Raw genomic sequence first — 25,876 nt, 5'->3', positions numbered from 1 at the left:
AGTTTCCTCAAGAGACTCTCAGGAGGAAACTCCAACCACCAGAGAATGCAGACAGCCTCCTATGGAACCTACAGCTGCAGCAGACACTAGTGTGAGTCTCACCAGTGAAGGAAAACTTTATGACACATGTCTACTTAAAATGGAAAACTTGGCTGGTTTGGATGATGAAGATTCAAAGATCAAGACTGGAGCCTTTTCCACATTAAGTCATTTAGGCACATCACACAAAGAAGTTGACCTTCCCTTAGAAGACAGAGGTCTTTTAGACTCCAGTACAGTTTTGTTGTCTGCAGGGACCAGTAATTCGAAAAGCACAAGCAAAAACTTTCCTGACCTCAGTGGCACAGATAGCCAATACTCACTTGATCCAGACATGCAAAATTCACAAGCAAAGGATCAACTTTCTTCAAATTTAAATTCCTCAGAACTACACACTCCATGGCAGAGAAATGACCCTCAGCTGTTGTTAAAATGCAGTTCCCTTCTTCTGATGGAAGAAGACAATTTAGATATCCTGGGCATGCCCAGAATTCGGAACTCTGAGCTGTTACAGCAGCTTGAGCTAGACTCCCAGCTTCAGGTGGACAAAGATGATCCTTTTGGACTGGGTCTCGACACTAGACAACCAACTGCTGATCATCTGCATCCTTGGGGAGTCAGCTTTCAACCACCAAGCACATCTACTCCCTGCATTTCAGAGTCCCTCAATGATATCCTGGATACCTTGAATACCGAGGCAACAGTAGCACTCCAGCAGGCACTGATAACAGTGGAAGAGAGTGTACAAGCACCAGATCTTCCATAGTATTGCATGATGTCCAGCCCCATGCAAACCTGGCTTTGCTCAATTATAATTTTAAAACCAGAGACTGTTTTATGTAGATATGATTAATTGAGAAAAACCCATAAACACACACATACCATAATTTAGCTGACACTGCAAGACTTTTGCTTCACTCAAATCAGATTAGATCTCCACCCAGGATGTGACCCAACTGCTGAATTTGAATGTGTGTGACAATTTTTGAATGGCATGGGGGTTAGAGTTTGAGATCATAGCCCAGGTGGATAGCTGCTGGTGGATAGGTGCCCACCTCGCAAAATCCTCTGTCAGCAGTCTCCAGAGAGAACCTGAAGTGGTCACCAGGACTAACCTTTCCCACCACCAGAGCAGAGTCTCTTCATGTTGGCAATGAAGCATAACATCAGGACAGCATGGTGGAACTGCTGCTTCCGATGAGGTGGATTCGCAGAGGCCACTCCAAAGAGGTCAATCTCCTATGCTTTCATGGGCAGCAAATTCAATCAGAAATCAGGATAAAATCTTACTACCATATGAGGATCTTCCTCTTAATAAAAATGACAGTGGTGGAGCTGCAAACTGTGCAAAGAAACTTCCTTTCCTGTAGCTTTTCACCATGTTGTTTGCACAACACCTAACAATGCTGTTATTTAGTTCTCACATAGCACTTTTCAGCTGTAGATGTCAAAGCCCATTTTACAGCCTGTAACTTCATTAACCCATCAGTGTGATTAGACCTCCCTGCTCTTGATAATTCCAGAAGAATATTACTTTGTAGGTAGAAAATAATTTCCTTCTTTACACCCAGAGTAGCTGCAAAGCTGATTGCCATCTTATATGCAAAATAATACATTGATCAAAAGATAGAAGGGATTCAAAAGACATGAATCAAAAATCAAGGGTCAGATTCTAGGGTTCGGCTATAAAATGAGGGTTCACTAAAATGGCAATGCAATATAATTGTACACCTGCGCCCATGAGGTAGGTAGGACTCCACCGGCGTAGCCCGAATGTTGAGTTAGCATGGCCAGGACTCCTGGCTCCTATCACACCCCTTACTCTTGAAATCAAAACCTGCTGCACTGAAAATATCCCCCTCTCAGGCACAGGTGGTTGTAACTGGAACAGCCCGGGGAGAAAGGCATGTGATGAATCTCCCAGTGACTACTCCCCTTTGCATCTGGAACACACCGTGGACATGAGCTGAAATAGAAACATCAGATCTGAGCAGCCTTCCACTCTATGGAGCTGATCCGTAGCGCACTGACATCAGTGGGAGTCTTTCCCTGCAATTCAGTGGGTTCTGCATCAAGCTCATTCATTCCTGACTGGTCTGTGCTTCCCTGTTAGGTCAACAGCGGTGGCAAGCAATACTGATAAAGCCACCTAGCTCTTACAGAGTGGTAACTGAGGCACACAGTGGTACAATGACTTGCCCAAGATCACCCAGAAAGCCAGCATTAGCACTGGGAATATAATCCAAGTCTCTAGAGTCCTCACCCCACATACTGCCCATAGAGGCATGGCTACTAGTGACCTATTACTATTAATTTGTATTACCATAGTGGCCTAGGAGCCCTGATTATGGACCATTGTGCTTGGTGCTGTACAAATACAGAACAAAGAAATCATCCCTTCTCCAAAGAGCTTACACTCTGGCTGCATCTAGACTAGCATGATTTTGCGCAAAAGCAGCCGCGTTTGTGCAAAATCTTGCCACCTGTCTACACTGGCCACGAGTATTTGCGCAAGAACACTGACTTTGTACTGTACAAAATCAGTGGTTCTTGCGGAAATACTCCGACGCTCCAGCTCAGGGATAAGCCCTCTTGCGCAAGTATTCTTGCGCAAGAGGGCCAGTGTAGACAACCATGTTAATTTCTTGCGCAAGAAAGCCTGATGGCTAAAATGGCCCTTGGAGCTTTCTTGCGCAAGAGAGCGTCTACACTGGCACAGATGCTTTTGCGCAAAAGCAAATCTTTTGCACAAAGGGAAATGCCAATATAGACGCTTTCTTGTGCAAATACTTTTAACAGAAAAACTTTTCCGTTAAAAGTATTTGCGCAAAATCATGCCAGTCTAGATGCAGCCTCTAAGTACTCCCACACTGCACTCCTTGCAAAATTGGCATTCGATATAATTGATTGTTGATTTAGGAATCATCATATGTGTTTTTTTTCTTTTAAAGCTTTGCTATTCACCATTAAGGCTTAAAGTGGTCTTACCTCACTGTGGTGTTCCTATGCATTTCAGCGTATAATAAATAAAACCATCCATCTTTGAAGGCCCTGGAAGTATCAAGGAACAAGAGCACAGTTTTATCCTTCCTTCTTCTGACTTTGCCTACTTTAACGGTCAGCAAGATATCTTCAGAAACGAGAGCCATGGACCAAGTATTTTCTCTTTCTGATCCCCACTCTTTCGGAGTGTGATTCACTTCAGGGCGTAGAGGAGAGGTGTCAGTGCTAGACACCATTGTGGGGAGGCCTGGGTGGGTGGATTCCCCGTATGAGTCTTGTGAATTGGAGGTCAGGGGTAGGGCAGCTCCTCCCCACATATATGTAAGGTGGGGAGATGCAGATGAAGGCAGAGGGACCACTGGGCCACAGAAGATGTATGCTGAGATGAGGGAGGTGAGGTGTGGTAGACCTACCAGACTGCAAAGGCACCAGAGGGATAAGAATAGGCCTCTGTGGATCTTGGGGAGCCCTTCCATCCAGAGGGTCACCTGAACCTTGAAGCTGGCTAAATAGTTACACATTAACCAGGCAGATGAGCAGTGTAAGGGTGCGTCTATACTGGAGCATTTTTCCAGAATAATGGTCATTATTCCGGAAAAACAATGCTTGCATCCACACTGCAATAGCATTATTTTGACAAGAAGTTGAAATAACAGAAGGCTTTTTCTGACAGTGGTAAATCTCATTCTCTGAAGAATAAGGCTTTTTCAGAAGAAGGTGTGTGTGGATATGGAAATGAAAAAAGAGGCCTCCAGGAAATAACACCAGTGCCCTGCTGGCCACTCTGGCCACACTCATCACAACTCTATAATTTCTGTCTCCCAGCAGCTCTTAAAGCCACAGACACAAACACAGGCCTTGGGGCAGGAAGCTGGCCCTGGGAGCTGCAACTCACCACACATCTGCCAGTTCCTGACTTGTGGGCACCAACGTCCCAGCCACAAGCCCCCCAAGAGCCCACTGGCCCTCCCAGGGAGCACACCCGGGGCTCCCAGGAGCCTGCCAGGGGCAGGAAAAGGCGTGCACCATCCTGGTCTGGGGCGGAGATCCTGGCCTTCCTGGAGGTATGGGATGAGGAAGAGACCCTCCAGGATCTCCACTCCAGGCAGCACAACGCTGATACATATGGCTGCATGGCTGAAAGCCTAGCCGTGAGGGGGCACACAAGGAGCCTTGAGCAGGTCAGGAGAAAGGTCCAGGAGTTCCAGCAGGGCTACGCCAGGGCAAGGGAGCGCAGCTCTCACTCTGGGGCAGGACCCACTCCTGCTCATTTTACACTGAACTGCACCACATCCTGAGGGATGGTTCAGCCCGTTCCCCGCCCCTGGTGGTGGACTCGGAGCTGGAGATGCCCGTTGTCAATCAGACAGGGGTCCCAGCCCAGGAGGAAGAGGAGGACGAGAGCTGGAGAAGGAAGAGATGGCCAGCACCATCACGCTGGAGCCAGTAACCAAAGCATTGGATATGTGGTGTCCAAAGGCAGGGCAACCAAGGCTCACACAGCAAATGCTTTACTGTCCCTTGGAGAGGTAGGAAGCAAGCAGCAGAAGCTGAGAAATGGCTGTCCAGGGGGGTCCCTTTAAGCATGAATCTCAGATAGCTTTAGGCAGCAGCATCTAGAAGCAATTGCTGACCTAATGCCCTGCTTGAACTGGTTCCAGGTGGCCTTAAATGCGAGGTAGCGTCCAATCAGTGTGGAAACTATCTTTCTGTAGTCCCCTTAGTAAAGGAGCCTCTGACTTTTACTGGGAGGATCCTTCGTGCTGCAATCTAGCACGAGAGACTACAACTCCCATGAGCCGTTGGGGGAAAAAGGTGGAATGGTGGCTCTTCCAGGTTATGTAGGAGAGGGTGGGTGAGCTCCATTTTGGAGAGAGGAGCCAGCCTGCTGGTGGGGAGCCTGCCAAGGCGTGAATCCAGCAGGGTGCTTTAGGGGCTGTTGATTATCCCTAAGAAGGTAGACTCTGGCTGTGCTTGTGGCTGAGAGGGGCTTACATAAGCCTGCACAGGAGGTAACTGTGAGTAACTGGGCTCTTTGGGAAAGTGCTGCCTGGGACAGAGCATAGAACATACACTGACTCTGGGTCCAAAGAGAGGCAGAGTGACCAGTCCAGTGAACCAGAGCTTCTGGCATTTTGTGGGGTCTGCTCCAGTGGCAGAGGGATGTTGAAGCTGGCTGCTCAGTTTGGACTAACAAACACAGAACCTGAACAGTGCTGTCTCCACTCCAGCTGCAGACCTTCAAGCATGCCCATGCAAGTGTAACCCTTCCACCTGGTAGCACAGGCAGCAGCCAGGTCTGGGTTCATTATCTAGGGGTCTCTTTTCATCCATCTCATACAGAACCAGCTCGAGTTCACACCCAGCAGCCTGGGAAATTCACACACCCCAGGCGCCTCTGAGAGGCAGTGCTTCCCCATTCACAAGCACAGAGTCTGAGCGCAGAAAATAAACTTTTAATGAAAGAGAGAGAGAAGTAACATAGCTTGGGAAAATTCCACAACCAGAGTTCATAACCAACCCACGAGTAACCGTCCCAGCTCAAATGGATTGAGCAATGTCCTTTGCCTCTCAGGCTCACTGGTCCAACAAGGTAAGGGTCCCATTCACCTACCCAAACTTTCTCCGTACCCCACTTCAAATGCCCCACTTACAGCTCTGTCCAATCAGTGGGGACCCAGACACATCACCCTGATCACTCCACTCATTGAGCCTGAGGCCATGCCACCTTTGTACTGCTCCTGTGGTCCGTTTGCTCCTGTCAGCCACCCTGCTGGATGACTGCTCTCGCCAGCCACCCTGCTGACCACCTGCCACTGCTCCTACCAGTCGCCTGCCAGTTGCTCCCACCAGCCACGCTGTTGGCCACCTGCTGGTCACTCCCACGAGCTGTCCTGCTGGCCATCTGCTGCTGCTCCTTCTGGCCACCCACCGGTCACTGCTACCAGCCACTCCACTGACCACCTGCCACTGCTCCTATCAGCCACCGCCGGTCGCTCACACCAGCCGCCTTGCTGGTTGCCAGCTGCTGCTCCTACCAGCCACCCGCCGGTCACAATGGATCTGGCTCCAGGCCAAACCAGTGACTTGAGCTCTGAGGGTATGTCTACACTACCCCGCTAGTTCGAACTAGCGGGGTAATGTAGGCATACTGCAATTGCAAATGAAGCCCGGGATTTGAATTTCCCGGGCTTCATTTGCATAAGTGGGGCGCCACCATTTTTAAATCCCCACTCGTTCGAACCCCGTGCCGCGCGGCTACACGCGGCACGAACTAGGTAGTTCGAACTAGGCTTCCTAGTTCGAACTACAGTTACTCCTCATTCCACGAGGAGTAACGGTAGTTCGAACTAGGAAGCCTAGTTCGAACTACCTAGTTCATGCCGCGTGTAGCCGCGCAGCACAGGGTTCGAACGAGCGGGGATTTAAAAATGGCGGAGCCCCACTTATGCAAATGAAGCCCGGGAAATTCAAATCCCGGGCTTCATTTGCAAGTGCGGTATGCCTACATTACCCTCCTATTCCGAAATAGGAGGGTAGTGTAGACATACCCTTAGTGATTTCAATTCTTAGGCACCACCATTCCACGAGGAGTAACGGTAGTTCGAACTAGGAAGCCTAGTTTGAACTACCTAGTTCGTGCCACGTGTAGCCGCGTGGCACAGGGTTCGAACGAGCGGGGATTTAAAAATGGCGGAGCCCCGCTTATGCAAATGAAGCCCGGGAAATTCAAATCCCGGGCTTCATTTGCAAGTGCGGTATGCCTACATTACCCCGCTAGTTCGAACTTGAGTATTCTAGGATGAATTTCATCAGGCCTTGGTGACTTGCAGACATCTAACTTTTCTAAGCAATTTTTACCTTGTTCTTTTTTTTTATTTTACCTTCTAAGCCTACCCTATTTCCACTAGCATTCACTATGTTAGGGATCTCTTCATCATTATACTTCTTAGGGATGACAGAAATACAGAAGTCATTAAGCATCTCTGCCATTTCCAAGTTCCCTGTTATTGTTTCTCCCTCCACAATGAGCAATGGGCTTATCCTGTCCTTGGTCTTCCTGTTGCTTCTAATATATTTATAAAATGTCTTCTTGTTACCCTTTATGTCTCTAGCTAGATTGAACTCATTTTGTGCCTTTGCCTTTCTAATCTTGCCCCTGCATATGTGTGTTGTTTGCTTATATTCATCCTTTGTAATTTGACCTAGTTTCCACTTTTTATATGACTCCTTTTTTATTTTTAGATCATGCAAGATCTCCTGGTTAAGCCAAGGCGGTCTTTTGCCATACTTTCTATCTTTTCTACACAATGGAATAGTTAGCTTTAGGGCCTTTAATAATGTCCCTTTGAAAAACTGTCAGCTCTTTTCAGTTGTTTTTCCTTTTAGTCTTGCTTCCCATGGGACCTTACCTAACAGCTCTTTGAATTTCTAAAATCTGCCTTTCTGAAATCCATTGTGTCTATTTTGCTGTTCTCCCTTCTATCATTCCTTTGTATCATGAACTCTGTGATGTCATGATCACTTTCACCCAAGTTGCCTTCCACTTTCAAATTTTCAATCAGTTCCTCCCTATTTGATAAAATCAAATTGGTAGTGGTGCAATGAAGTTTGAGAACCCCAAGCCTACATTGAGATGGTTTACACCAGCATAAATGTAAATGATGAAGTTACATTAGTTGGTTTCCTTCATGTACACAGGACCTAAAGGTTGAGGCTCCAGCTCAGGGCGGAGAAAACAGTGCAGTCTCCATAGGTCAGTCAGTGTTTGGCCTCTCTGCTAAGGGAGGTCCCTGGGGCCAAGCATGGTAAGGGGAACATTCATTAGGGACTGGACTGAGGCCAAACTCTGTTACCAGGCACCTACAAAGAAACTTTTAAGCTCTCATTTACTACTGACCATGCCTGGATTTGAACTAGTGACCTAAAGATGGTCCGTGTCCCCTTTATTCCAACTCATGCAGTGCCAGGAAATATCCAACATCTCTATCTAAGCTATGGGTATTCCTGATGAATCTTTGGTGTGTAGGCTTGTGACAGGTCCAACACCCACGTCTTGTGAGCATCTCCTCTGGTTGCATGTGCCTGTGTTCCTTTTCTTCTGGTGACTGCCTTTTAGTGGTTCTCAGGTGGTTTTTCTAGTCCCGCCTAGGATTCTATCTTTAAATGATCTCATCCCTTGAATGGGGCTATATCCCCAGGGTTTTCCATGTAGAGACACTGTTCTTTTGAGACTCTCTCCAAGCTCAGTCCTCATCCAATGCAACCAGCTGTCCAGAAGCCTCTCACTCCATTGGTCCCTGACCCTGTTTAGCTATGGTTGTACTGCAGTTCTCTGAGGCAACTGGGCATCCAGTCCATTTCCTCCCAGCCCCTAGTAACAGCTCAGCCCAGAATCTCTTACCAACACTCCCCTTGCCCTGTTCTACCACTCCTTTTTATATGGCCCTCCTGGGCCCTGATTGGTTGCTTCTTGTGACACCACTCTAGCCTGCTTGGAGAATCTCTCCACTGTTCCCTTCCTGGGATAAGTGTGACAAGAGCTCTGAAGTCTTCAGCAGGAGACCTTTGGGCTTAGTCCACACCTTCACAATGATCTATTTGTGCAACATCCACATGACAAGTTCAACAGCTACCCTATCTCATATACATTATTTTGGTCTTTCTATGTTGTAATGCACAGTAGTACAGGTTTTTAATTCATTTTTATTATTATTATTATTGTAGCCAATCCATCCTATTAAAGTGACAAAAAAGAGGGAGAAATTTAATTAACAGGCATAGCTCTTCACTCAGCAGTTCACATTCATATCCAAACTGATCCTTCCTTAAAATCCACCATTATTCTTCATAGTCTGAAAACAACAAAGAACAGGTTCAATACAGAATATATTGTTTTCTTCTCACATTGTTTTTAAATGGCTGGATACAAATGCTAGACCAGTCCTCAACGTTGCCAGATCTCTCCATTCAGCACAGTTCAGGAAAGTGGGGCAAATGTGACTCACTTTGTACTGGATCTGGAGAATCTGGTTCAATTCCTGGAGCAAATTAGAGCAGCTCTGTGGCTGTTCTACATGCTGGGAATTGCCTCAGGACATTAGCCTTGTACTCTTCACCCGTCATCATGTCCTGGGCATGTCCCCTGTGCCAGAGAACTGAGGGACGCCAAAATGAGATGACTAGCTATGGTCTCTTTATACCAGCAAGGGGTTTGCCCATATGAAGGGAATTCCTAGCTGGCTAATTCCACCAGGCTTCCACATGCAGCTGAAGCAGGGCTAAAAACCTGATAATAAGACAACTTTCCAACTTTCCAAATATACTGTGTTCAGGTTCTTCATGGGCACTTTCCAACTAAAGGGTAAGTTACTTCAACTGAATCCACTGGGTTGTCTCCTGTCAACTCTAACTCGTGAGTGCAGGTAAGACGCCATTTAACCCTTTGAAGGTTAGCTCTCCAGGGCCTGTTTTACTAGGTGAGGGATGCATTGCAGAGACAGCCATCTTCTGTAATAAATGGTTGTCCTGTTTTTATTCATAATGGTTTAGAACATCCATCTTGTCTAATACAGAGCACATCTTACAAGCATTATCCTTACATTTGGAGGAACTTACGTCATAGAGCCAGGGGATAAAAGCAGATACCCGTGTGAAGACTGTAGGCTTCTGGTAGGTGTTGCAGTAGGGGATAATTCCAAAACTAACAATCCCATGGATTTGCCATAAACCATCCTTGTAACACTGCAAAGGGCCCCCTGAATCACCCTGCAATTAGAGTGGGGAGAAGTGACACACAGTTAGTTGCACCCAGATTGAACATTCCAGTCAATGAGCCAGATACTGTGACATGCTGAGGATTTTTTAGTACAGGCAGTCCCCGGGTTACGTACAAGATAGGGACTGTAGGTTTGTTCTTAAGTTGAATTTGTATGTAAGTCGGAACTGGTACATATTGTAGGGGAAACTCTAGCCAAACATTTCTCCAGAGCTCAGTTTTATTCTCCCACGCCTCACTTCCCTCAGTCCTTTATTCTCAAACTGAGGTGTCTGCTGAGAAAAGCCGCTCCGTGTCTCCCTGGTCTGCTGGGGGGGAGGCGCTAGCTTCGCGTCTCCCTGGTCTGCTGGGGGGAAGCAGCTAGTGCAGGGTTGCCTCACCCTGTTTGTAAGTATGGATCCGATGTAAGTCGGACTGCCTGTACTCACAATACATACTGAACCCAATGGGAGTAAAGAGTGATCAGCACCTCCCAGAAGGAACGTGATCCGTTGCGGAATCGAGCCCATAACTATTTGTTCTCTGCACACACACACACACACACACACACACACACACACACACACACTTTCTGTCTCCTCCCATTCAATATAATTCATGTTTAAGGCACTTATCAAATGCCTATTGAAGGGGATGGCATAACCATAAGTCAATTGTATTATTTCCAAAATCTATTGATCTGTAGTAGTTTTGTTCTTTGATTGACCATGTCTTCCAGTAATGAGTTAGGTGGAGGGTGTGAAAAGAAGTAGTCCTTTTTTTTAGTAGGAGCATAATATTTTCTATCAACACTTTTAGATGCTGGGTAAATGCTGGCTGGTGTTTGTCATCAGTGGGGCTGACAACCACCATGGGCCCCAAGGTAAGGTGTCAGGTGGGGCTGGCTCCATGCTGATGGAAGGGGTGGAGCCTTTGGCAGAAGGGGGAGGGCCAGGAGCAGCCAATCCTCAGCACTATCTGGATTCTGGCATGCCCCTCCCAGCACTCAGAGCCTCGTGGGGAACCCAGTGCAACACTCCAGCACTTCAGCAGCAATTGAAAGGTGCATGGAGACCCAGCTGCTGCTACTGCAAAATGGTGGTGGCCAGAGCTCTGAGCCTCTTTAAACCACCAAGCCTCCCCTGGCAGCAGGCCTGTCTGCCATAATATTTTCACCAACTCCATCACTGCATCATTAATTGGCAGTGCTATCTTGGATGTAGAACATATGTGGAGGACCTTTGGAAGTTGATGTTGGGTCTCAGCTACTTCCTCAGCTGGGATGTTTTGGCATTGTGCTACTCACTGGAATAATTCTTGAAATTGTTTAAAGTCATCTACAGCCATAGGAAGCGGGGGTTTTACAGTATCATCCACCAAAGGATGTGTCTTGTCCCATGTCCATTTCTCTTTCGTCTTCCATTTCCTCAGGGCCCACCAAGGGTTCCTATACTGAGGTTGTAATGCCTCCTTTAAGGTCTATTATACAATTCATATAGGCTGCCCATGTGTGCCATTGTGGTCATTGCATCAGGAATGGCACAGATGAGTACATCCACGGTATCTGAATCATGGTTGTATGTCTCAGTCCCACTGCTCTCCAGATTTCATATGTCCCAGCGTTGGTCCGGTGCTGGTAGTCCTGGAGGTTCCTGGTGCATCTAAGGTGCTCACTCTCAGCCTGGCTGGAAGTGAGGATAGTGACTTTGCAGGACATCGTTCTTTTCAGTGGTTCTCTCTGCTGACACAATGTGTCCCTTCTCCTCACTTTCTTGGAGGAGCAAGTACTTGCTGTTTCTAAGGGTGAGTGCCCAGAGTCCCTGGTTGACGGGTTCTGTTGTCTGGCATTAGAAGCTGATTGGAGGGATTTCTCCATGAGAATGAGTTTCCATTGGAGATCTCTGTCTTGTCTGGCTGTAGCTCTGATGTTGCTGCAATGAGTGCACTTTTGTGATTTGTGACTCATCTAAGCAATAGACACAGAGCGAATGGCCACCAGAAATAAGCATCATGCCTTTACATGAGGACACCCTTTGAATTCTGGTAAGCCAGGCATGTTTTTACTGTCCCTCGTCAAGGTAATTTTCAAAACTGAATAACGGAAATTTTATGTTTTGAAATAAAAACAAAAAGGAATGAGAAATGGCTAAGTAGTAACTTATTAAAATGTAAATAACATTAATAATTTCTTTCTATTTACTTATTTTCCTAGACTGTCTTTTGTCTCTATAGGGCTTATTTTCCTAGACTATCTTTTGACACTACGTAGCTACAGTGCTACGTCTCAGGTCAAGGATAGTGTGAAGGACCTGAAGGGGTCAGGTTTCATACATGTGCTTGTCAAAGTGCCAACAGTGCTGCGAGACAATCACTGCACACATACAGCCATGATGGACCCTGCTACCAAAAATCTCCAGTTCGCAGCACTGGGACACACTGACACCTGAAGTGGAAAATCCACCAGGACATCACTTGAAGAAGTACTCTGGAGCTTTTTTCTCTTTTACACCCTTCCCATTGGTTTACTGTCGGAGGGGGCAATTAGTAGCAATAAAAATAAAAAGAACACTACTCAAGAAATAGAACTTGTCTGGAGGGTTTGAACGCCCGATATGTTGCATGCATTGGGGGAGTGTGTTGTATATTACTTAAAATTCCTATTGTAATGGGGTTGTATAGTAAAGGAGTTAATGGGAAAAAGAGAAAGGTTTGAGAAATCCCAGAAAATATGGCACTTACACTGCACCCGGACTTCACGCCATCTCCACCAGCACACACCATGATAACCTTTGCACTAGAGCCCCACCAGTTAGGCTGAGAGCAGATGGCGTGGTCAACCACTGGGAGCATCGCTTCTTGAAGTCTGGCAGGTGCACTGCCACCAGCTTAAAGGAGAAAAGACAATATTCTGCTCAAGAGACACTCTAAGTAAAAATAAATTACCACCTCTGCTGCCCTTATTCTCATTGAGTAGTAACTTATTGGCAGTACTATTTACTGAGGAAGGTACAACTCTATGGAACCATAGTAGCATTGGGTGCAGGATGAGGCCAATATGTCCCCTGCTTACTCATAGGATCTCCTCCCTGTGTTTAGTCAGTCATGTCTGCTAAGTTTAGTGCTCAAAACAAGCTTTTAATGCTTGAATCATGATAGCCGTTCATGGCCAACCCTAGAGCAGATCCCAGGATAAGCCACTGTCACTGAGACATTAAAAGTGGCAATGCGTGTCCACACTGAATGCTAAATGGTGATAAACATCATGCTGTTTCAGAAATATTTACTGTGGGAAAATACTATGATGACAAGAGATGATCACAACATTCACCCCCCTGCAGAGAGTTTATTAGAAGACCCATGCACCATGTTCATTCTACTTAAGCTGTCAAAGATGTTGCACGACAATAGGTTTTATTGAGAAAACGAGTCGTGCTGGGTCTCTGGTCTTGGTCAGTCCTTCGGGAATGAGAATTAACTTTTTTCCACTTACCGCTAGACACTCCCCATCCAGTAATATAACATGGGAAATTATTAGGCAAAATGTCGCCTTCAGATGGAAGCCTTCCTGTCTCAACAAAGCCGTTATTATGTGCCGGTGAAGAGAGATGCAGCAAGGCAATGTCATTTCTGAAACAGGACACAGATGTTAGCCCTTTGCATGCTGTGAGGCAAAATTCTTGAGTCAGTCATGACCAAACTCTGAATATCCTTGCTCACTTTTTTACTTACCTATCTAGGAACTTATATAGCCTCCTGTGCCACCATATCTTTAATACTGTAGCCTTAAAATGCCATTTTACAGATGAGGAACTGAAGGTATGGAAGGACTGAATACTTTGCTAAGTCATACAGGAAGTTTGCAGACCAGAAACTTACCCCAGATGTCCTGAGTTCGAGTCCAGTGTTTTCTACAAGGCCATCCTAAACCTCAGAGGGTGATGGATAGAATATGTACAGTGACAGGGTCAGGTCAGAGGGTTACAAAAGAGTGCTAGAAGGAAAGTATGTCAGCCTTAGCTGTTGGTCTCTGTTCCCTGGGTAAACTGGCATGGGCTGGCCTAGAACCAGGAGGAACTTTCCAGAAGCAGTCTGGACAATCAGGCCAATTAGAACACCTGTAGCTAATTAGGAGCATCCCAGAGCAAAGGGAGTCAGGCTAATTAGACAACTTCAGGCCAATCAAGAACCAGTTGAGACTGATTTATAAGGGCTCCTTTTCTGTTAGTTAGGTGGCACCTGAGGAGAAAGGAAGGAAGGAGCCAAAGTGCTGAGAGTGAGAGGAGTTTGGGTGAGATCTGGGAGCTGCCAGGCAGGAAGACTGTGTGTTGGAGGATCAAGTCTCAGAGGAAAGATACTGGGAGGGATCATTTGGGGAAGTAGCTGCCAGACCGGGAGTAGAACAAACTCCATCTGTTGCTGATGCCTTAAGGTCCCTGGGCCGGAATCCGGAGTAGTGGGCGGGCCCGGGTTCCCCCAAACCTCCCCACACCACTACAGAGTCTGTCCCTAGATAGGGAGACCAGGACTACAGAGGGCTTTCACCTCCATATTATGGACTAACCTGTGATGAGTATGGCTCAGAATGCTGTGAACCCTGCTTCTAATTAAATTTTAAAAAAAAGAAGTCGTGTGGTGGGACACAGTGAGCCTCTGAGGCTGAACACTATCCTCCAGAAGCAAAGGACTCACAGGCACAGCCAGAGCTTTGCCACAGTACATAAACATTTGCAGGACTGCCCCTAAGTAAGGACATCAGTATTCATTTCAATGCCAAGGTCGTATTCAAAACAAATTACCCGTTCCCTAGATCATAGGGGTTCCAGGCTTCATGAATAAATATTTTGTCCACACTAACAAAATATTCAGTGCCATCCAACTCAGAGAGATCGTGCTCGCCCAGAGCCACTTGGTATCTTCCTCCATTTGGCCTGAAAATTAATTGAAAAATGATTACCATAAAACATCCCCTTTGTTCCACATTGGTGCCTTTATATGCTAGATCCTATTTCTGCAGAAGCTTTCTCCTATTATAGTCATTTTTTAGAATCATAGAGCTGGAAGGCTACGTCTACAGTGCAGTGCTATCCCAAATTAGCTATCCTGCATCTTAACAGGAAGCCCATTATTTTGAAATATAATGAACTCATTATTCTTACGTCCTTGTAAACCTCATTCCACTAGGAGTAGGGGATGTTTTGGAATAGTGGGTTATTTTGAAACTTGGTGCTGTATAGACAACGCCAAATTATGAAATAAGCTATTTTGAAATAAGATTGAAATAAGATATGCAATTTAAGTAGCTCAAATTGCATACCTTATTTCAACCTATGATGAAGTGTAGATGCACCTGAAGCGACCTCAAGAGTTCAGTCACCTGAACTTATGGCGGGACCAAGCACCAGCTAACCCATTCCTGACACGTGTCTGTCTAACCTGTTCTCAAAAATTCAACAACCTCTTTAGATAATTCCACCTGACAATCTTCAGAGTGATTTATAATATAATATATAATGGGCATCTACAGCTAAAGATATGTTTCTTCTAACTATTGTAATGTATTGTTTATAGGGAGTAAAAAATATGTGAGGAACTTTGTGTATCATATAAACAGACATGGAATACAGAGGGGGTAGGCAAGGTTTCCTTCCTCACTCTGTCTTTGTGCAGGTTTATGCATATTTACATTTATTTTAAAGTGTTACACATATGAATATTTGTATGCATTTATGTAAATCTGTAATCAGATGCTTTTTTGCTTCCAAAAGTTGACAGAAATGTGTAAATATGGACGAGTCTTTTAGTATTTATCAGTGGTCACAAAACTAATTGTCGAGTAATTGTATTTGCTTGTCTCACAGAGAACATACATGTTGAGAGCTGTGAATGTTGAGAGCAAGTCATGCCTGACCATCTTACATGTTGAACCTCTCTAGTCTGGCAACATCCGTGGTCCAGCATGATTTTAGTTAGCCGGATGTCCACTTATCATGGGTGTGGCCGAGTATCTTGCAGTTTCATAAAGTTTGTTTACAGCCACTAGTCCTGGGCCTCTGTGTTCTGCACTGTTATTTAGCTCTAAATTATCCCTCAATGTCTTCCAAGAGCCCAGCAATCAGTGGAAGTGTCGGTAAAGCTGCTAGACAATACTGACCTCCTGTGGTTTGGCAAATTCTTTGGTTCAGTACTGGTCAGGTCCCAAGGGTGCCAGACTAAAGAGGTTCAACCTGTAATTGCTTTCTATGATGAGATAACTGGCTATGGGGAAAACAATGGACATGATATACCTTGACTTCAGCAAAACTTTTGACACAGTATCCCACAGCATTCTTGCCAGCAAATTAAAGTATGGCGTAGATGAATGGACTATAACAGGGATAGCAAGCATGCGATTGTCAGTTCAATTGTTAGTGATCAATGGCTCGATGTCTAGATGGCACCTGGTATCCAGTGGGGTGCCCCAGTGGTCAGTCCTGGGGCCAGTTTTGTTCAACAACTTCATTAATGACCTGGGTAATGGAGGGACTGCACTCTCAACAAGTTTGCAGATGACACTAAACTAGGGGGAAAGCTATATACGCTGAAGAGTAGAAGTAGAATCCAGAGTGACCTAGACAATTTGGAGGACTGGGCCAAAAGAAATCTGAGTTTAACAAGGACAACTGTAGAGTCCTGCACTTAGGACGGCAGAATCCCATGCACTGCTACAGGCTGGGGACAGACTAGTTTAATGACTATTCTTCTGCAGAGAAGGACCTGGGGATTACAGTGGATGAGAAACTGGACATGAGTCAAGGGTGTGCCCTTGTTGCCATATTGGACTGCATAAGGAGGCGCATTGCCAGCAAATCGAGGGAAATGATTATTCCCTGGAGTACTGGTCCAGTTTTGGATCACCCACTACAGGAAGTATATGGACAAATTGGAGAGAGTCCAGAGGATCACAACAAAAGATATTAGGGGATTAGGGTACATGATTTATGAGGAGAGGTTGAGGGAAATGGTCTTATTTAGTCTGCAAAAAATAAGAATGGGGGGGGGGAATTTGATAGCAGCCTTCAACTACCTAAAGGAGGCTTCCATAGAGGATGGAGCTTAAGCTATTCTCAGTGGTGGCAGATGACAGAACAAGAAGCAATGGTCTCAAGTTGCAGTGGACGAGGTCCAGGTTGGATGTTAGACAAAACCATTTCACTAGGAGAATGGTGTAGTACTGGAATGAGTTGTCTAAGAAGGAGGTGCTTCTCCATCCTTAAAGGTTGTTAAGTCCAGGCTTGACAAAGCCCTGGATGGAACAATGTAGCTGGGAATGGTCCTGCTTTGAGCAAAAGGGTAGAACTAGATGACCTCCTGAGCTCTCTTCCATCTCTAATTTTCTATGATTCTACATAGAATGGCCCAATAATGGGACGGCCAACAGACTTTGCCAGGCCCTGGACAAGATGAGGGGGGCTGACTCCCAGCCAGCCCTTCAGCACCACCTGGCGCTCTGGCAGCTATTTAAACAGCCCAGAGCTCCAACTGCTGTGGTAGTGGCAGTGGCAGCAAAGATCCCTGGGCCCTTTTAAATCACCAGTCCTGGGACGGCTACCCTCTCTTCCTCCCCATTCCCCTCTCCACCCCATCAGTGGCCCCGTCCAATAGCAGTCCAGAATGAGAAGCAGAATTGGGATTTGTAGCAAGAGTTACAAGCTTCTTATTATTTTACTTACATTTGGATACAGTGGGCAGCAGTCATGACCCAGTTGGGACTAACAAGGGTCCCACCACAGATATGAGAATAATAGTCAGGATAGTATGCATCGGCTATTTGGAGGGACACCTGTATCAAATGGTAAAATATTGAACATCAGCGTTCCATTCCGAGCTCTGCAGCAGTTTACCAGAGTTATTTCAGTCAGTTACTTGCCCTGCAATCCACCCACACTGAAGCTTGCTTTCTGTGTCTGCTTAAATGTGTGCTGCCCCAGGGCAGTGGTAGGAAGAGGAGGTTACTTACCTTGTGCAGTAACTGACATTCTTCAAGATGAGTGCCCCCCCACAGTAAGTGCGCCCCTGTGCCATGGATCAGAGTCTTCAGAGCAGTGTCGTCAGGGCCAGTGTCTTCAGAGAAGTGTTGTGAGGTGTGGTGCCCGGACCATGCACCCTCAGTATCCTGGTATTGCACATGTACGATGCCCCTCCTCCCCCCCCCCCCGCCCTCCAGTTCCTTCTCTACCTTGGAGAAAAACCCCTAATGAGAAAAAACTCTGAAGTAGAGGGGAGGAAGGGAGGGTAGTGGAGCACCCATAGGGACTCATCTCAAAGAACGTCAATTACTGCACAAGGTGAATAACCTCCTCCTCTTCAAGAGAGATACCCCTGTGTGTGCTCCACAGTAGGTGATTGTAAAGCTGTATATATTAAGGAGGTAGGGACTTTGGATCCAAGTGGAAAGCCATGGACAGGACCACCTTGGCCTCTTTGAGGTCAGATAACAGGCCCTGTGATAGATAAATAAAGTTGTATGTTTGCTTTGACACATCTGATATCCTACATTTCTGCTTTGCTGTCATGTTCCCAAACCCTTTTGTTTTTTAATAAGCAAAAGATTTCAAATACAATTTTTACCTGCCACTTCCAGCGGTTTCGCTGTGCCTCATGTCCTCCTATTACTCGCTCATTGTGAAACTCATAGTCCAAAGGGCTTCCAGAAATTGCCCCTAGCCACAAAGAAATGAATGCAGTTCATCAAATGGATTCTTAACCAGAGTCAGCCAGTTTGGTTTAATGTCAGCTACAAACCTGTGCCGCACACAACAATCAAGTACACAAAACTGAAAGCTGAGGTAACTTTTTCAGTTATGAAAGAAACTCGTTAAAATACAGTGGATTGTGACTGCAAGAGGTTCTGTACTGTTTCTCTTTCAGATTCATATTGTATTTTAAATGAATGACTTTAAAAAATAAATTATATTACTGCACAGAAAGACCTTTCTATCCTAACTTCTTAAAACAAACACATGAAGGAATTAACAGTAGTAAATAATTTTACTTCTGTATCCTTTTTAAAGAAATGGCTATGCTCGTGGTAGGTTCAAAACCTATTCCATGAATTTGGGATTACCTTTATTAAAGTGCTGGAGCACTCTCTAGTTTTGAACTTTTTATGATGGAAAATTTTAGGAAAACAATCCCAGTATAACAGACTTAGAGGCCCCATCATCTCCATGCAAGGTTAAATAATCTCTCTTTTACTAAACTGCTGAATATCCCAGTGAACTTTCTGGAATAAGCAGGGCATGTTTCTGGTGTCATGAATAATCACTCCTTCTATAAAATCAGATTCTGGATATCTGAGATGACAAGATAGATCCTGGCCAGTTCAGCTGCATGATCACAATAGTGCTGATATGTCCATCAGTATTTCTTTAAAACCCTTCCTGAGATAACTTGCATACAGATGGCACAGAGTAATACCAAATCAGATGTTCTGGCAAATTAACTTGCCCATTAACATGGAGATATGCTGAATTATGAATATGAACAAATTTGATGAGATTCATCACACCATGAAAGCATCTCAGGCAAGGTCTACTCTAGACCTGGAAGGTCAACTTTAGGTATGCAATTCCAGCTGTGTGAAATATGTAGCTGGAGTTGGTTTACATTAAGTCAAACTTAGTGATGTCCTCACTGCGGGAGGCCAATGGGAGCAAACGCTCCAGTTGGCTTCCCTTACTTCTCACGATCACAAGGGCTGTGTCCAGACTCAGGGTTTTTTTCGGGAAAAGTAGCCTTTTTCCGAAAAAACTTCACCTGCGTCTAGACTGCAGCTGCGTTCTTTCGAAATTAAATCGAAAGAACGCGGCTTTTCTTTCGACGGCGGTAAACCTCATTTCACGAGGAAGAACGCCTTCTTTCGAAAGTGCTTCTTTCAAAAGAAGGCGTTCTTGAATGTAAATAGGGCTTCTTCGAAAGAGAGCATCCAGACTCACTGGGTGCTTTCTTTCGAAAAAGCGGCTTGCTCTTTCGAAAGTTCCGCGTGCAGTCTAGACACTCTCTTTCGAAAGAAGCCTGCAGTCTAGACATAGCCAAGGAGTACAGACACCAGCCACAGCTATACTAGACCCACTAAATCGAATGCCAAAATGTCAATCTTTGACTCAGCGAGTGAAGACGTGCCCTTGGTGTAGTACATCTCACTTGAATTCAATTCTATCATATAAATACCCTGTACAAGAGACCTATCTGCCACACTCCTCTGCAGCCTCATGCAACTGGAGTAACATGCTAACCCCTTGGGATGCAAGACCCCTTTGCTTAAAAACAGATTTTCTGGTATCAATCAGCCTGGCAGATTTTGAGGGGATCCTTGTCTAACCCACCTCAGTTAAAAGGCAACACTGAAGGAACAGCTGTGAGTTGTAAAGAAAAAACAAGAAACTAGGCTCTAGCAGTTGTTCAGAAAATCCAGCCACCCTCTCACACCTAGTTAAAATCTTTTAATAATAACTTACCCAGGCAACTAAGGAGGATCAAATAGCGAATCATTTTTTAAAAATGAAATGACAACACTTTCCCAGTGCAATTCATTTTATACTGAACATTTGATAAGCAGCTCTGTTTGAACTATTAATTAAAATAATGTATCTGCACTGTCTCATGACAACCCACTAAGCAGATGATAACCCAGAAATATATAGAGAGGAAAATGATAACCTCTTAATGACACAGTACAAGGTAACATAAACACTTCCACACCTGCAAAATTTCCACGAACTTGAAAAAACAATGATGTATTTAGTGTATACTCATGTTACAAGCCCAGGGAAAAACGATGCCAACTTGGGCTAAATATTAATAGATTACCTGTCTATATTGCATATAATCCCAAAATACTTTGTAAATTAGCAGCCAAATTCGTCTCCCAGCTGCACCTGTACCACATCAATTATACCAGAGTTTGCATTCATAGAGAGAATTTGATCCTTTCACTGATAATGGCACTTCACTCGCTGTTTATGTGCAGCCAACAACAAAGTGAATAATAACTGTTTTTATGTATGCTGCCATACAACAGTTTAGGACAGGAAGTAAGGAACATAGGAATGACCAGACAGGATCACACTTCAGCTCTGTCTAGTCTCCTAACGTATCTCTGACAGTGGCCAGCACCAGATGTTGCAAAGAAAGGTGCAAGAAATTCCATAATGGAATAACCTGCTCACAGGGAAGTTTTTTTCTAATCCTAATCAGTTAGTGGTTATGTGCCTTGGAGCATAAGGATTTATATCCCTTGTATGTAGTTTTACTCCATATAATGCAGCTGTGGATATTATAATAGAAGAATGCTATTTCCATTACAAACTGCAGTAGAGAGTGAGACAGGTGGAATAAAATCACCTGGCCTATGTTGTAAAGAAAAAGAGGGTAAAAAAGCAAAGTCTATCCAAACACTCTTGAATGTTAAGAAAACTCAGAGGTGTAGCCATGTTAGTTTGTAACTTTAAAAATAACAAATGGTCCTGTGACACCTTAGAGATTAACCAAAATATATACAGCAATGAGCTTTTGTAAGCAAAACACACTTCATCAGATGAATTGATCACTCATATTTGAATGAATATATCCACAAGCCTATTTTCTAGTTCAATTTCAAATGTAGTTGAAAACTTTTGTGAACAGCCATTCTCACAAGATATTTAACTAAAGACAGCTTCTTATACGATTTCCACCAATTAGAATGGTAGGAAACTTGAAAAACCATTTTGAACCAGTTTATTAGGTTTCTGTGCCAGCTTATTTGAACCCTGGTCCTGACACAGACATAAATTTGACACTTTGCCAGATACTCTCCTAACAGTAAAGATTAATCTATGAGTCTAAGTTCCTGGCATTTATAAAGCATTAATTCTGACAGTATTCAAGAGTCTAGGCAGAATAAAAGTATAAGGGTATGTCTACACTACCCTCCTAGTTCGAACTAGGAGGGTAATGTAGGCATACCGCACTTGCAAATGAAGCCCGGGATTTGAATTTCCCGGGCTTCATTTGCATAAGCGGAGCTCGGCCATTTTTAAAACCCCGCTCGTTCGAACCCTGTGCCGCGCGGCTACACGGGGCATGAACTAGGTAGTTCGAACTAGGCTTCCACGAGGAGTAACGGTAGCCTAGTTCGAACTATCTAGTTCGTGCCCCGTGTAGCCGCGCGGCACAGGGTTCGAACGAGCGGGGTTTTAAAAATGGCGGAGCCCCGCTTATGCAAATGAAGCCCGGGAAATTCAAATCCCGGGCTTCATTTGCAAGTGCGGTATGCCTACATTACCCCGCTAGTTCGAACTAGTGGGGTAGTGTAGACATACCCCATGTGAACTAGGGCATAGCCCTTTCCTAAATCTGTAGTGGAAGACAGAGAAAGGAATCTTCCTCCTAGATTACATGCTCCTGCAAGGGAAAATGGCAATCCTGTACTCAGGAGAGGGGAGGAATGATGAGACTCATCCAATGATATATCCCTTAGTGTACACCTATCTTCACAGGAAATTAGGCAAGGGCAGCCATTATTCTTCTGCACTGGCTCACGGAGAGAGATTGAGACTCAGACATGGAGTAGCAGCCAACACATTCCCTAGGCTCTTACATTCCTTTCTCCTTCCCTCTCCCCTTTTTCTGCTTTAAAATTTAGGATTTCTGTATCTCTCTGTGTTCCTTGCTCCACTCACCTGAAGAACTGGGTTGTGCCTACAAAAGCTCATGATACTAAATAACTTTGTTGTTAATCTCTAAGGGTATGTCTACACTACTGCGCTAATTCGAACTAACGCATCCAGACTAAAAAACTAGTTCGAATTAGCATTTTGCTAATTCGAACTAGCTTGTCCTCACAGAGTGGACCCTGAACCGGGGTTAAGGATGGCCGGAAGCAGTGCCGGCAGGGCATCAGATGAGGACTTAGAGCGTGGAGCTGCTGTCTCAGGCTAGCCGAGGGCTGTGCTTAAAGGGACCCGACCCCCACCCCGGACAGACAGTTCTCAGGGGTGCCCCGCTTGCAAAGCAGTCCTGGCTTGGATTGCCCGGAGTACCCACACTGGGCACATCACAGCACCCTGCCATCAGACCGGCTGCATTTGCCGCAGGCTGCCATCTGGGAAGAGGAGACAATTGGGGGGCTGCAGGAGAGCTTCCACCCCCAGAAGCCTGCAGAGCCAGCCCAGTCCTCCCCATCGGGGGCTCGTACCCCATTCCTCCCTCACCTCCTTCCACTTACCCCTCCCTAGCCCCCTTCCTGATGTACAAAATAAAGGACTATTGTGTTCAAAAATAGAATCTCTCTTTATTGAACAAAACTGGGGGAGACTGGGAAAAGGAGGTGGGAGAGAGGAAGAGAGAGGGTGGGAGAGGGGAGGGCAACTACAATGATGAGGGGTTTGGAACAGGTCCCATATGAAGAGAGGTTAAAGAGACTGGGACTTTTCAGCTTAGAAAAGAGGAGATGGAGGGGGGATATGATAGAGGTCTATAAAAGCACGAGTGGGGTGGAGAGGGTGCATACAGAAAAGTTCTTCATTAGTTCCCATAACAGAAGGACTAGAGGACACCAAAGGAAAGGAATGGGTAGCAGGCTTCAAACTAGTAACAGAAAGTTGTTCTTCACAAAGCAAAGAGTCAACCTGTGGAACGCCTTGCTGCAGGAGGCTGTGAAGGCTAGAACTAGAACAGAGTTTAAAGAGAAGTGAGATAAAGTGATGGAGGCTGGGTCCATGGAGTGGTATTAGCCAGGGGGTAGGAGTGGTGTCCCTGCCCAAAGTTTGTGGAAGGCTGGAGAGGGATGGCATGAGACAAATGGCTTGGTCACTGTCTTTGGTCCATCCCCTCCAGGGTCCCTAGGGTTGGCTGCTGTTGGCAGACAGGCTACTGGGCTAGATGGACCTTTGGTCTGACCCAGTATGGCCATTGTAAGCTCAGGGTTGGGGGTCTCAGTGGACCACCTTGATTTTCATGCACACCTGCTCCTGGGTGGCCAAGCTGGCAGCTCTCCTGCCCTAGACGGCCGCTTTCCTGTGCCTAGTGCAGAGATCGGGGACGAGGTCCACGATGTCCGCACTAGACCAGGCGGGTGCCCGCCTCTTGCAGTCCCGGACAAGCTCCCGGGAGCTGCCAGCCTGGTCCCGGGAAGAGGGGGAGGGCTGGGGGGCATCGGGTGGGTGGCTCGAGCCATGCCAGGTGTGCTGGCTGGGTGCTGGCAGGCTTGCACCTGGCACTGTAGCCAGCCCGTGCCCCTTTAAGGGATCCGGGGCCAGGAGGGAGGCAATAGAGTTTCCCTGATGTTGGCCAGAGTGGGGATGTAATGTCAAAGGAGAAATAAATTACACCAATAATGAACTACAGCTCTATGCAGCACTCCTCTGTTTAGGATGTTCTAGGGTGGAACTCTTCAAGGATTATCTGATTTTTATTTTGTACTATATTTTTTGGCCTTGAGAAAAATATGACTCTTGAGAAGGCATGTGAATGAAGAGAGGGGGGTGAAGCTAGTGCACTAGGAAATTTGCTCCATGGGTTGCATGGAAGACGTTATAAAATAAATAATGGGAAAAAGAAAAAAAAGCATGGAATGAAGGGGCTGAGGAGGAATGTGAAAGACCATTTATTTGTATTGCAGTGTATTTTGGTAAAGCCTATGGGCTCCAGAGACCTCAGCTCCACGGGACTAATTGCTGTAAAAAATAAGTAGAAAGAACCTAGTTCAGGCACCAAAGAGCTCCCAATGCAGCATGTGGATGAAACTCAAATAGGATGAGTGTGGTTGAAAAAGAAAAGTAAAAGAAGAACACTTTGCATAGGAAGCAGTAGCCTTAGCTTGCTACCTCGCTATTATGACATACAAAATGTAGCCTAAGGAAGATGATTTTTCATTGAAGAACTAGTAACTTTTTCTAGACATCAACAGAGAACTAAATAATTAGAGTGTTCTGTTCCACCAGTGCTGGAATTGATTTTCTGGATCATGTTTCTACTTTACTAGTGCCTAATTTGTGACCAGGAATATAAAAAGTATATTTCTAGGACAGCACAAGTTTCATGCTGTCAAATTTTGCTCACCAAAATATAGAAGACAACTTATAATATACTGTAAATACTAGCCCAGGGTGAAAACAATAGAGTTTGAGATTTTGTAAGTCTTGAACAATTTGTTTACAAAGATTCACAAAGCCAAAGTTGAAGTTCATTCATCTTGTATACTGTAGATATACAGATTGAACCTCTCTCATCCAGGACTATCTGGTCCAGCAGGACCACAGATGTTACTAGACCAGATTGCTGCAGCCGCAGAGGTTGAGAGCAGCTGGGAGCGAGCCAGTATAGTTGGCAGCAGACTCCACGGGTAATGACCAGAGGTAGAGAGCCCCGGCAACAGTTGCTGCCTATCTGCTTCCGGGGTTCCCCAACCTGAACCTCACATATAGTGGTAGCTTCTCCAGGGGTTCCCCAACCCCGGCTCCACATGGCAGCAGCTGCTCCAGGGCTCCCTGTCCCTGTCCTCCACAGGGAATCCCAGGAGCAGCTGCTGTTGCCATGCGTGGGATGGGGGAACCCTGGGAACAGCTGCCACCACTGTGCGCACAAGCCAGGGAACCCCGGGAGCAGCTGTGGCCACTGCATGGGACCAGAGGCAGGAAGCAGAGCCCCAAGAGTGGGCTGGGTGCAGCAGACCCAGGCAGGTGAGCCGGAGGAGGTCAGGTCTCCAGGTTCTCCCAGGGCAGCAGCCAGGATGGAAACCCTGGGAAATCCTGGATGCCTAACCTCCCATGGTCTGGCTCATTCCCTTGTTTGGGACCATTCTGGTCCCCAGAGTGTAGGACCAGGGAGGTTCAACCTGTATTAACTTCCTGATATATATATTGTAGTTTTTATATTTGTACTTGCCACAAAGTCCTATGCATTTAATAGACCCATAGTGTCCAACACACTAGCCACTAGTGGCTATTTGACTGGTTGCGTGTGGCTAGTTGGCTTGAACAATTATTCATTATTTCAGAATAATGTGGCTAGTTCACTATAGGAATCACCATGACACTATTGCGACACCACGGTACT

The 25,876-nt window shown here is 45.7% G+C and overlaps 1 protein-coding gene across 1 annotated transcript; it reads right to left on the bottom strand.

The window, feature by feature from the left end:
* Positions 1-8,647: 8,647 nt before the first annotated feature.
* Positions 8,648-20,355, bottom strand: LOC112545378 (elastase-1-like). The gene is made up of 8 exons (XM_025183356.2): positions 20,296-20,355; positions 18,407-18,498; positions 17,509-17,618; positions 14,596-14,727; positions 13,290-13,426; positions 12,539-12,684; positions 9,661-9,810; positions 8,648-8,897 (listed from the first exon to the last, which is right to left on the bottom strand). The coding sequence occupies exons 1-8, from the start codon at positions 20,327-20,329 to the stop codon at positions 8,871-8,873; spliced, it is 828 nt and encodes a 275-aa protein (XP_025039141.1). The 5' UTR covers positions 20,330-20,355; the 3' UTR covers positions 8,648-8,870.
* Positions 20,356-25,876: the final 5,521 nt, after the last annotated feature.

Source organism: Pelodiscus sinensis, chromosome 2 (genome assembly GCF_049634645.1).
Source record: "Pelodiscus sinensis isolate JC-2024 chromosome 2, ASM4963464v1, whole genome shotgun sequence".
Classification (NCBI taxonomy): Eukaryota; Metazoa; Chordata; order Testudines; family Trionychidae; genus Pelodiscus; species Pelodiscus sinensis.
The sequence above is the reverse complement of the archived record's forward strand: the minus strand, read 5'-3'. Positions and strand labels throughout refer to the sequence as shown.

What these genes read in the sequence shown, in the direction of transcription:
- LOC112545378 (XM_025183356.2), bottom strand. Translation starts at nt 20,329, where the DNA reads ATGATTCGCTATTTGATCCTCCTTAGTTGCCTGG. An exon ending in TGGATGGGGAGTGTCTAGCG is followed by an intron (nt 12,685 to 13,289) that starts GTAAGTGGAAAA and finishes TTCTCCTTTAAG; the next exon opens with CTGGTGGCAGTGCACCTGCC. An exon ending in TTATCCCCTGGCTCTATGAC is followed by an intron (nt 8,898 to 9,660) that starts GTAAGTTCCTCC and finishes TGTTGTTTTCAG; the next exon opens with ACTATGAAGAATAATGGTGG.